At 57.4% G+C, this 10,411-nt stretch overlaps 1 protein-coding gene across 2 annotated transcripts; it reads left to right on the forward strand.

Annotated features, from left to right (window-relative positions):
- Nucleotides 1-39: 39 nt before the first annotated feature.
- Nucleotides 40-9,775, forward strand: PBK (PDZ binding kinase). 2 transcript variants are annotated; one of them, XM_067294887.1, is made up of 8 exons: nucleotides 40-106; nucleotides 1,147-1,216; nucleotides 1,718-1,808; nucleotides 2,474-2,616; nucleotides 3,521-3,690; nucleotides 5,209-5,338; nucleotides 7,252-7,428; nucleotides 9,075-9,775. In XM_067294887.1, the coding sequence occupies exons 2-8, from the start codon at nucleotides 1,168-1,170 to the stop codon at nucleotides 9,278-9,280; spliced, it is 966 nt and encodes a 321-aa protein (XP_067150988.1). In that variant the 5' UTR covers nucleotides 40-106; nucleotides 1,147-1,167; the 3' UTR covers nucleotides 9,281-9,775. The 2 variants fall into 2 exon arrangements, with proteins under 2 accessions (XP_067150988.1, XP_013800428.2); XM_013944974.2 differs by lacking the exon at nucleotides 40-106 and having other exon boundaries at nucleotides 1,064-1,216.
- The last annotated feature ends 636 nt before the right edge of the window (nucleotides 9,776-10,411 follow it).

The following is a 10,411-nucleotide window of genomic DNA, read 5'->3' on the forward strand; positions in this document are numbered from 1 at the left end:
TCCGCCCCGCCTTTCGCGCTGTTTTGTCGCCCGGCGGCCGCCGTAGCGGGAGGAGGGGGCGGGGCATCCAGCGCGCGCCTCCATTCGAACTGCGGCGGCGGCGCCGGTAAGTAACGGCCGCGGGACGGGCCTAGGCGTCCGGGGGGGCCCCTCCGCCCCCCTTCCCCCCCCCCCAGCGGGGGCCCCGGCGTCCGGGGGGGCCTCCCTGCCCCTCCCCTCTTCCCCCCCCCCAGCGGGGGCCCCGGCGTCCGGGGGGGCCCCTCCGCCCCCCTTCCCCCCCCCCCCCCAGCGGGGGCCCCGGCGTCCGGGGGGGCCTCCCTGCCCCTCCCCTCTTCCCCCCCCCCCAGCGGGGGCCCCGGCGTCCGGGGGGGCCTCCCTGCCCCTCCCCCCTTCCCCCCCCCCCCAGCGGGGGCCCCGGCGTCCGGGGCGCGCCTCCCTGCCCCTCCCCCCTTCCCCCCCCCCAGCGGGGGCCCCGGCGTCCGGGGGGGCCTCCCTGCCCCTCCCCCCTTCCCCTCCCCCCCAGCGGGGGCCTCGGCCTCCGGGGGGCCTCCCTGCCCCTCCCCCCTTCCCCTCCCCCCCAGCGGGGGCCCCGGCGTCCGGGGGGACCTCCCTGCCCCTCCCCCCTTCCCCCCCCCCCCAGCGGGGGCCCCGGCGTCCGGGAGGCCTCCCTGCCCCTCCCCCCTTCCCCCCCCCCCCCCAGCGGGGGCCTCGGCCTCCGGGGGGCCTCCCTGCCCCTCCCCCCTTCCCCCCCCCCCCAGCGGGGGCCCCGGCGTCCGGGGGGGCCTCCCTGCCCCTCCCCCTTCCCCCCCCCCCAGGGGGGCCCCGGCGTCCGGGGGGCCTCCCTGCCCCTCCCCCTTCCCCCCCCCCCCAGGGGGGCCCCGGCGTCCGGGGGGCCTCCCTGCCCCTCCCCCTTCCCCCCCCCCCCAGGGGGGCCCCGGCGTCCGGGGGGCCCCTCCTCCCCATCCCCCCAGCGGGGGCCCCGGCCTTGTTCTCTTAAGCTGGGGACAAAATCTATATGATACCCTAGCACCGAGCAGCTAATCGCTCTGAATGCAGCAAGGAATCGCTGCTGTTTGCCCTTTGCTCTGCCCCGGGCGAGCGTTTCGGGACGGAGGCGCAACAGTTCTCTGCTCCTCCCTGCCGCAGAGCCCCCAGCAGTCTGCGGCGATGGAAGCGCTCAGACCTCAGACCAACCTGAAGAGCAAGGAGAAGGCTGGTAAGCTGCGTTCGGCTGCGAGCTCTGCGCCTTTCCAGAGAGGTTTTGCTGATCTCCTCGAGCTTTTCCCCCCCCCGGCCCCGTGGCCCACTGCGTCGGCGGCAATGGGTGTATGCCCGGCCGGTGCCGAGCCGGTTCTGTCGCTGCTTGCTCCTGTCTTCCCTCCGGGCCGGCGAACAAGCTGGGTCTGCGATCGGACCTGAAAATCAAACCTCCCGCAGCGCTTCGCAAGGATTTGTTCTGGGTGAGGCGATACCTTGGTGGGGTCTGTGTTTGACCCCACCGAAAGGGTGCGGAGGAAAGGAGGTTTGGCCAGGAGCTTCTCTAAAATCTGAGCTCGTTCTGCACAGGGCAAAGCGAGTACGATATGGTCACAAATGGGATTTGTAGTAAGAGCATCAGCGCCTAGCCACGGGGTGTGAGGGTACTGCTGCTCGCTACTTCTCCCACTTGTGCGGTCATTTGTGGGGTTGGTTTTGGTTTTTTTCCTTTTCTTTTTAGATGTGGGGGCAGCTTCTGTCACTATTCCGGCCTCTCCCTTCATGCAAAAGCTCGGATACGGCACCGGGGTGAATGTCTACTTGATGAAAAGGTAAGCGGGAGAGCGCAAATACAGTGCGGTGCTCGGGAACGGGATTTACGTGGCTCCAGGAGGAAAAGATGTTGTGGGATGGGAAGTGAATCAGTTCTGAGTTAAAAAAAAAATGCTGTCTTGACTGACCTGCAGGCTGCAAAGGGCACGGAGTCGAGGACGGGGCGCAGGATTCCCAGTTCTCCTATTCACATACGCCCGAGCAGTGCTGGAGGTGTCCGTGCTGGAAAGGGCCCATCATTTTGGTGCTGTTTTGGGGATAACCCCATCAGCCTTTCCCTGGACTGGAAATCAGGCGTCTGGGGACAGTTCCTGGCTCTGCTTTAGCCTGTTGAGCAAGCTGCTTCCTTCCTTGCCTCGGTTTCTCCACTGAAAAAGGATGCGGATCTCCTTTTCTAAAACACTTGAAAATTTGTTGAAGTGCTCTATATGGGCAAAGCATTACTATGCTCCTATGCAGTGTGTACACATTGGCAGAATATAGTCTCTTTATTTTAGCTTTTTTTTTATTATTATTCTGTAAATTATACATCCCACACTGTGGAAGGCAGACGCTCTCAGCCCTTGGGGCTTCTTCAGTGACCTTTGAAAGCTTTAACGCCGACGCTCGCAAACGGAGTGGTTCGGCGCTCCCTGATTCGGCTATGTGCGACTTTCCCGTGCAGATCTCCCAAAGGTTCGTCTTGTTCCCCGTGGGCTGTGAAGAAAATCAATCCCAAATGCAATAAGAGCCAGCAAAACATCTATCAGAAGAGACTGAACGAAGAAGCCAAGATTCTGAAGAACCTCCAGCACCCAAACATTGTGGGTAAGTTTCCAGTGCAGCCCGTGTCCCTTAAATTGCAAATGAAGCTGTTGGAGCTGACTCCGGAGCCGGCTGGTGTGACCTGAGCGTGCGCAGGGGACCCGTCGCTGCGTCCTTGCCCTGTTCTCACGCTTTGCAGCCGGTATACCGGGCTGCCCACACCTTCGTCAGACCCAACGTGGCTTATTTAACTTGGCTAACTAACTACTTAACTAAGGGATTTACCTTCGTTACGGGTTGTGAGTGACAAAGTCAGATCATTTACAGGAGAAGACTTTTGCTGTGCTGTCATGCAAGACTTTCCCATTTACACTTCCCCCTGAAAAGCGATGTTTAAGGGTAGGAATAAAACGTGGGGGCAGAATGATTAAATGACAGTCCACACGCACATCGCTCTTACCTTGGGAGATCGCCCCTGTGAGACAGGAGGCTTAGCTTTCCCAAACATCCCCCAGCCCTTTGTCTCGCTTAGCTGGTTCCTTATCTCCTTAACTGGAGAAGTCAGTCCTACGGATCTTCTGCCCGTTAAAGAGCAGGTCAGCCCCTCCGCTGCCCTCCTGCGCGCCTCCCTCTTTGTAAACCGCCCCGGGCCTCCCTTCCTCTGTCACCTCAAAGGCGTTAAAGTCGCGCAGCGTTTCTGGGCTCTGCGCTGGTCAGGCCTGAGGGCGCCTCGCGTTTGCCGTGGGCTTGCCGAGCCATCGGCCGCGGTCTCAGAACTCCCGCCGAGGGACTGCGGCGCCTTCTGTGATGGGTTTTAGGGTTTCGTCGTTCGCAGATTGCCATAATTAACAGCGCCTTGTGAATCGGTGAGACCCCCCATGTCAAATCGGGCGCGTGAGCATGAGGAAATGCCTCTTCCTGCTGACGCCCGCTCCAACCCTCTAACAAATACAGTCTTTGTCCGAAGGTTACCGTGCATTTACCGAGGCCCACGATGGAAGCATGTGCCTTGCCATGGAGTACGGAGGAGAGAAATCTCTCAATGCCTTAATTGAAGAAAGAAATTTAGAACATTTGGGCCCTTTCCCTGCTGCTACAATTTTCAAAGTTGCCGTGAGCATGGCAAAGGGGCTGAAGGTATGTTTAATATTAACCTTAGCTGTTCGTTCTGGAACTGTATACACCGGTGACACTGGAAAAATAAATGAATTCAGTGTGCGAGAAGGCCAGGCGCGGCACTCGTGTCAGCAAATGGAGAGCAGATGCTGTAGAGTTCATAAAATGCCTTGGGGGGGGGGGGGGGTTTCAAAAATTGCCTTGGTCAGGTGGACCCGGGCTGCCTGCAAGCTGTACAAACTAAGGTGGAAAAACAGCCAGTCTGAGCCCCGAAGCTAATGATCGGAGTAATATTAAATATATAGTATATATTATTAATAAAAATTGATGAGACAGAGTTGTTGGCACTAGTGTCCTGCTGACGTGTTGCTGCCCTCCCCTAGGACTACCTGCCGTCCCTGCTCACTAGCCCAGCAGGAGGCGGGCTGCCAGATCCCCGTCGGAAGAAGTCTGGCAGCACCCCAGGGTGTGGGTGGTCAGAGAGTCTGGCCGGGGGCACTGAGGAGGGAGCAGAGAGAAGGCAGCGACATGTGTTAGCCTTCTGCTTCCCTCCTTGGATAAGCGGGGAGAGACGGAGACAGGAGAGGCTCCTTCCAGCTACCGAAGAGCAAAAGCAGGGAGCTGGAGCAGCTCGGAGGAGAGAGAGAGAAGAGAGAAGCTCCCTCGTCCCAGTTCCTCACGTTGGTGTGAGATACGAGATCGTGACGCTCTGAGAAGCTAGGAGAGGCTTCCGCGCACCCTGACCAAACTCTGCATCGTTATTTCCGTGCCAGGCAGTCACGGGAACCTGGTCTTGTCAGTGAAAATAGACGATGCCTGCGGCTGCCAGCTGGTGCCGCTTGCGTACCTCCTCTCTCTCCGACCTGCAGCAGCCGCCGTTTAGGATGGTTTTGTCACAACCCACCTCGTTACTGCAGGGATAAAGGGGAAAACGGTGGCTTTCGCCGCTGCGAGCAGCGATATTTTGTCTAAATCGCAGCACAGCCTAGAGCACTGCTAACCCGCTCCCCGGCTGCGCTAGAGGTCAAAGCAAAGCACAGGTTTCCCAAACCGTGGCAGTGAGTTTATTGCTGCTGAGGAGAGGTGGCTCCGAGCTCTTGCAACAAAACCGATGTGTGCTTGACCACCAGCTGATGCCCTCTCTTCGCACCCCCTCGCAAATATTTATTGCTGTGCTAGAGATGGGCCTTTTACTAAAAGGCAGCTCTAAGCCTCGAAAACTAGGCTGAACGGAGCAACCCGTCCTGTGTAGGTTCAAGCTTTGCTGTTAATAATAGTAATATGCTTGGGGGTGAAGTGTCAGCTGCTATAAACCTCCCGAGCTCCCCAGATCTGCTTGCTTGTCTCGGACATTTCTGTGGCTGTTGTGTATTGTTTTGCACGTGTTACGGTGAAACGTTGATCCACCCTTGAGTTTTTAAGGCTAAGTACGTTAAATATTAAGAAGTTGATGCATTGCTGTCTATATCTGATGTTTTCTGCTGTCTCTTCGTAGCTCAGCCTGTAAGCAGGTGTTAACTGCCTCTCTCTGCCTCTTAGTATCTGCACAACGATAAGAAGCTGCTCCACGGAGACATCAAGTCTTCGAATGTGGTGGTTAAAGGTGACTTTGAAGCCATAAAGATCTGTGACGTCGGAGTGTCCCTGCCGCTGGATGAAAACATGACTGGTAGGTTGGGCTGTGAGGAGGGGACCTGAGTGTTTAGCGGTTTTCAGCATCTGGCTCCAGGAGCGGAGAACGTCTGAACACTTACGTTCCTGGTGCCTTGGAGGAAAGGACGGGCTAGTGGCTGTCTGCACTGCGCGTGGGTGAAGGGCATCTTTGGAACAAGGTCCCCTGGTCCAGCTCTGGTTCCCCAGACCTGCGGTGTCTGTCACGAGAGCGGGGGCTGGCGCTGGCGTCTGAGGATGCAGTTGCCTTCCGAGCCTGAGGGCAGCTGGCCGCGTTCGTTCTTCCTGCGTGACCACCTCCAGCAGGGCAGCAGGAGCCTTTCCAGCGCGAAGGGCCTTCCATCAGCTCAGCCTGGTGCTCCTCCGCGCTCGCACTTCCGCTTCCGCCGGCAGGAGTGCCGTTGCACAAGGAATACTGGATTAGGCCCTGCCGGCCGCTCTTGAGGAGATGCTCTTGCCAGAGTGTTAAGTAAATGAATCTTTCTCACAGCGTTGGAAGGAAGCGTGAGCCAAATGCAAACATTATAAAGACTTCATGTAAATGAGAAGCAGATGTCTAACGGCGTCGTGGCTTGGCTGTGAACAGCAGGAATGTGTTTGGGTTAATTACAAGAACTCTTCTATGCTGCTTTCCGCAGCGCTCAGGCCTGCAACAGCCTCATAATTTATAAAGCTGCTCTATTACGTTTTTATTAGTAGCTGTTCCCTTTTATAAGGAGCAAGAGAGCTAGAGGCAACGCCCCAGGGTAATCTCCCAAAGAGGAGCGTGGTTAAAGCATCGATTCCTGGGCCGATTAAACAGGAAGAAGTCCTCTCGCTTCAGCCTGATTTTTGGCTTTGCCTCCTCAAGGTCTTAAGAAGACAACATCCACCCAGCCTCGGAAAGGATGCTAGGTCCTGATCCGTGCGAAGCGTTTGGGGATTTCAGCATTCGCTTCTCCTAACCTGCGGGGCTTTTGAAGATCAGCACCGTGAGAAAGTGGTTTCTTGAACAGCTGAGATTATGGAAAGCTCAGCAATTCGCTAAGGAAAGCGGGGGGAAATGTCCTTGTCACCCAGAGAGTCTGCCTGTAGCTGTGTGCTGGCTTGGCAGGGGGCTGATGGGGCCGGAACGGAGTCACGCCTGGTGCTTTCTTCATCAGGCTGAGAGTAGATTGATTGAACTCTCCCAAGGCTAAATAAGCTCCTGGAGATGTTAATTAAACAAACTAGCAAGAATTTGATTTGTGCTGGAGTAAAGAAAACGAAGTGACTGCGTGGCCAGCAGGAGATACTGCGGCGGTGGGGACCGATGGGGCCTGGTCGGCCTCAGGGGGCCGGGCTGGCCTTGTCTCTTGGCACCGGCTGGACACCTGGATCTGGGAAGGGAAGTGACCGGCAAGTGCTCCTCACCCTGATCTTGCATCCCCAGAGGGACAAAGCTGCGAAGTGGAAATGGTTGTGTAAAACTCGGGTGGTCTCTCATCTCTTCATTGCAGGGTTCCTTATAGTAGCGATCAAGCCACCGAGCACATCAGCTCTGGCCTCTTGCTTCGGCTGTTCAATGCGTGTTCGGGCCGCGTAGCCTCAGGGGTGCTCCGATGTGAAACCTCCTCCCGGCGTTCTCCCCAGTCCCGAACGTGCGGTGAGGGGACCATGTTCAGCAGCTTCTGTGGAGGAGAAGTGTAAGCTCCGCTGTGTCCGGCCCTGCTGCTGAGCAGGGCAAGCCGCAGGTTAGAGGGAATTTGAGACCGTGGGGATGCGTAGGAATTAAACAGGTTCAGCTCCAAACAGCGCCTGCCCTTCGGCTTTAGCGTGCCTGAGCAGGGTAAATCCCTGGAACATCTTGACCAGCTGGTGTGGTGAGCTGTGACCGTATCTTATCGTGTTTGCGAGTCCCAGCAGATAACAGAGTCATTTGTTTCCTTCCAGTGAGCGACCCGGAGGCGTGCTACATCGGCACCGAGCCCTGGAAGCCCAAGGAAGCTCTGCAGGAGGACGGCATCATCACCGATAAGGCCGACATCTTTGCTTTTGGGCTGACTCTCTGGGAAATGATGACCCTCTCCGTGCCCCATCTCAACCTGGGCGATGACAGTGATGATGAAGGTTTGTCTACATTTCTTGCTGGCCGGTTGTGTGATGCTGAGCAACTTCTGCTCCTAGAAGCACTTTATTTTCCTAGTGGAATTGATTTTTACAGTTCATGTTAGTACCACCAAAATGGTCAGTCTCCCATGTTTGCAAGCCCTCGGGCTGGCATCCGTCATGTCTGTCCGTACAGCCGGAAACCCAACAAAGCCAGGAGTCTGAATCCGCTTGTGTTGGTCTTTCGGGGCTGCTTTGAGGAAAAGGGAGAAGCAGTAGTGAGTGCTGGGGAGCAGCCCTGCCTTTTCCTGCCCGCTGACTGTAACCCTGTGTTCTGCCTTGAGCCGCGGCACAGCTGCTGCCGATCCCGGCCCTGCCTCGCTTCCCCGCAGACCTGCTCGGCGCTGCCCCGAGGACTTTCTGCAGACCGTGCGCCTGCCAGCTTCCTTCAGTGTTTTTGCAGGTGGCTGGGCCGCTTTCAAGTTTGTTTGGCTTTTTAACTCCAAAGGGCGAGTTGATAAATGATCGTAACTAATCGCAGCGCGAGCCGGCGTTCTTTGTAGGCGCTCCAGCTGCTCGTCCAACAGCTGCAGAGAACTTGAATTTCGGCTGCTCATCAAATTCCCATCAGCACCGCTCCCAGCTCGGTCAGTAGGCTCGGAAGATGTCCCCGAGCCGTACTGCTGTTCCTCCAAGATCCAAGCAACGTGCTCGGGCCACGCTCTGGGCCTGTCCTGCATGCTCCCCCCAGGCCGGCAGGGCAGCGTAGGAGTATCCGCACACTGCAGCAGTGTGATGGATGCTGTTTTAGGTAACACCAAAATGATGGGGTGAGGACAACTTAAAATGACACCGTGCTTTAAATGAAGCACAGGAATATTCAAGGTAGCTGAGCTTTTCGGAAAGGAGAAGCCAGAGTGCGCTCGTGGTGCCCGGAGCAGGGGGCTGCTAAGCTCCCGTTTAGCTTTTACAGACCAAAGTAGGAAGCATCTGAGCTGCTTTGGGCAGCTCCTGCCACCTCGCTGGGGATTTGTGCCCTCGTTCAGAGTTCAAGGCAGGCGCAGACCCCGGAGTGGGAGCGGAAGGGCTGTGCGGGGGTGCTGTGACAGCAGCCTGGTGGCGGATCTGCTCCCTGGCCCCTGGGGTGCTGGACCTGCCGGACCTCTGCAAGGAAGTGGCGTGTTGGGTGGAAAATCCTCCAGGAATGCGTCTGTGTACGTGGGTAACTGCTGGTGGCGGCTGTTTCCACGAGGCTCAGCAGGGCACAGCTCGGGGCTCGTATCTTGGTGTTGGTGACGGCAGGAGGCTTTGGCGCGGCGCCCTGATGCCTGGTGCTGGACAGCAAAGTGACTGATGCTCGGTTCAAGCAGCTGTCTAAGCACCTGGGCGGCAGGAGCCCAGATGCGGAGGATGGATGATGGGCGGCCAGGGCGTAAAGCCCCAAGGGCCAAGGGAGCAGAGCTGAATGAAGGGCAGGCTCCGAGGTAGATCTTGGGCAGCCCTGTGGAGTGAGGATCCAAGTCCAGGATCCTGCTTTTCTACCAAAAAAAAAAAAAGGGGGGGGAAACTAAGGTTAAAGGTCTATCGGAAGCCCCCGGGGAGGCAGGTACAACTTGCAGGCGAGTGAGCTGTGCCGTTACTGACGCATTTGAAACATTCTTGGCCAGATGCCTCGTTTGATGAGGACGACTTCGATGAGGACGCGTACTACGCGGCTCTGGGAACCAGGCCCGCCCTGAACATGGAGGAGCTGGACCAGTCGTACCAGCGAATGATTGAGCTGTTTTCCGTCTGCACCAGCGAGGAGCCGCAGAAGCGCCCCTCCGCCGCTCAGATCGTGGAGGTCCTGGAGGCGGCCGTGCCCCGGGAGTGACCGCTGCGCGGTACGGCCCTGGCTCCAGCACCCTGAGGTGCTTTTAGTAGTGTTTTTTTCTGTGTGCTGCCACGCGCAGGTGGGTGCCCAGTGCAGCTGAGCCGTGGTGGGTGTTGCTGAGCTCTGCAGGGCCTGTTTCAGTTAGAGGAAGGCTGTTCCTGTAGTTTGTATCCTTAGAGGATGTGAAACCTGCTCTGTGTACTTCCAAGCAGCCGCTAACTTCTTTAAGAGAGAACCCCTGGTTTAGCACTACGTTTTAAGGATGTGCCCGAGGTGACGGGGACCTGCAACCTCCCTCCAGCCTGCACTTAGGTCCTTAGTGGCCCCAAGCTCTCCGTGCAATGGCCCTTAGCTAGATGCTTTTAATTGTCACATCCCAGTTGTAAATAGAATAACTTCGTGTGTGTGTGTGTGTGTCTCTCTCTGTTAGTTCAATACTGTTGCTCTCTTGTTTGTGGCTGAAACTTCTCAAATAAATTTCTTTCTCCATGTTGATGTGAAAGTCACGGTGTTTTCCTAACGCCTCCCCGCGCTGGGCTGCCCCTCGCAGCAGGCCCTGGGCCCCTATATGGGGTGAGGAGGCTCCTGCAGGGCAGCGTGGCCCCGGGGGGGCAGCAGGGAGGGGGTGTTGGGCTGTTCCCTGCCTTGCTGAGCTCTGGGGCGCTGCTCCTTTGGGTGCTCAGCTGGCCGAGGGTGTTTGGGTTCTGCAAACAGTTCTGGGGCCCAGGATTCGGCAGCAGACCAGGATGAGCTCGGAGCGGGTCAGGGACAGCCACGGCAGAGCCCGGAGGCAAGACCAGGGGGAGGCTTCCTGCAACAGGGTGGTTCACAGGATTGTGCAAGAGTAAAAAGCTTGTGTGGGTTGTTCAAGAAAAGCTTACAGGGACATTGTTAAAGAAAACACGGTGAGGTTAGGAAATCTCTGACTCACCCCTGGATCAAGGCTAGTGGATTATAACAGACATTTGTCCTGTTCCCATACACTGCCCTCGGCTTCTGGCTTTAGCCCCTCTTTGGAGACCAGGGTGGGAGAATAACCCAGGATGAGGAGAGCTTTGGCTATTTTCCCCCCTCTCTTAGGGGCACAGACGTGAGCTGAGGCACAAGGTTTCGCACACAGTTTATTGAACA

This window comes from Apteryx mantelli, chromosome 3 (assembly GCF_036417845.1).
Source record: "Apteryx mantelli isolate bAptMan1 chromosome 3, bAptMan1.hap1, whole genome shotgun sequence".
Taxonomy (NCBI): Eukaryota; Metazoa; Chordata; class Aves; order Apterygiformes; family Apterygidae; genus Apteryx; species Apteryx mantelli.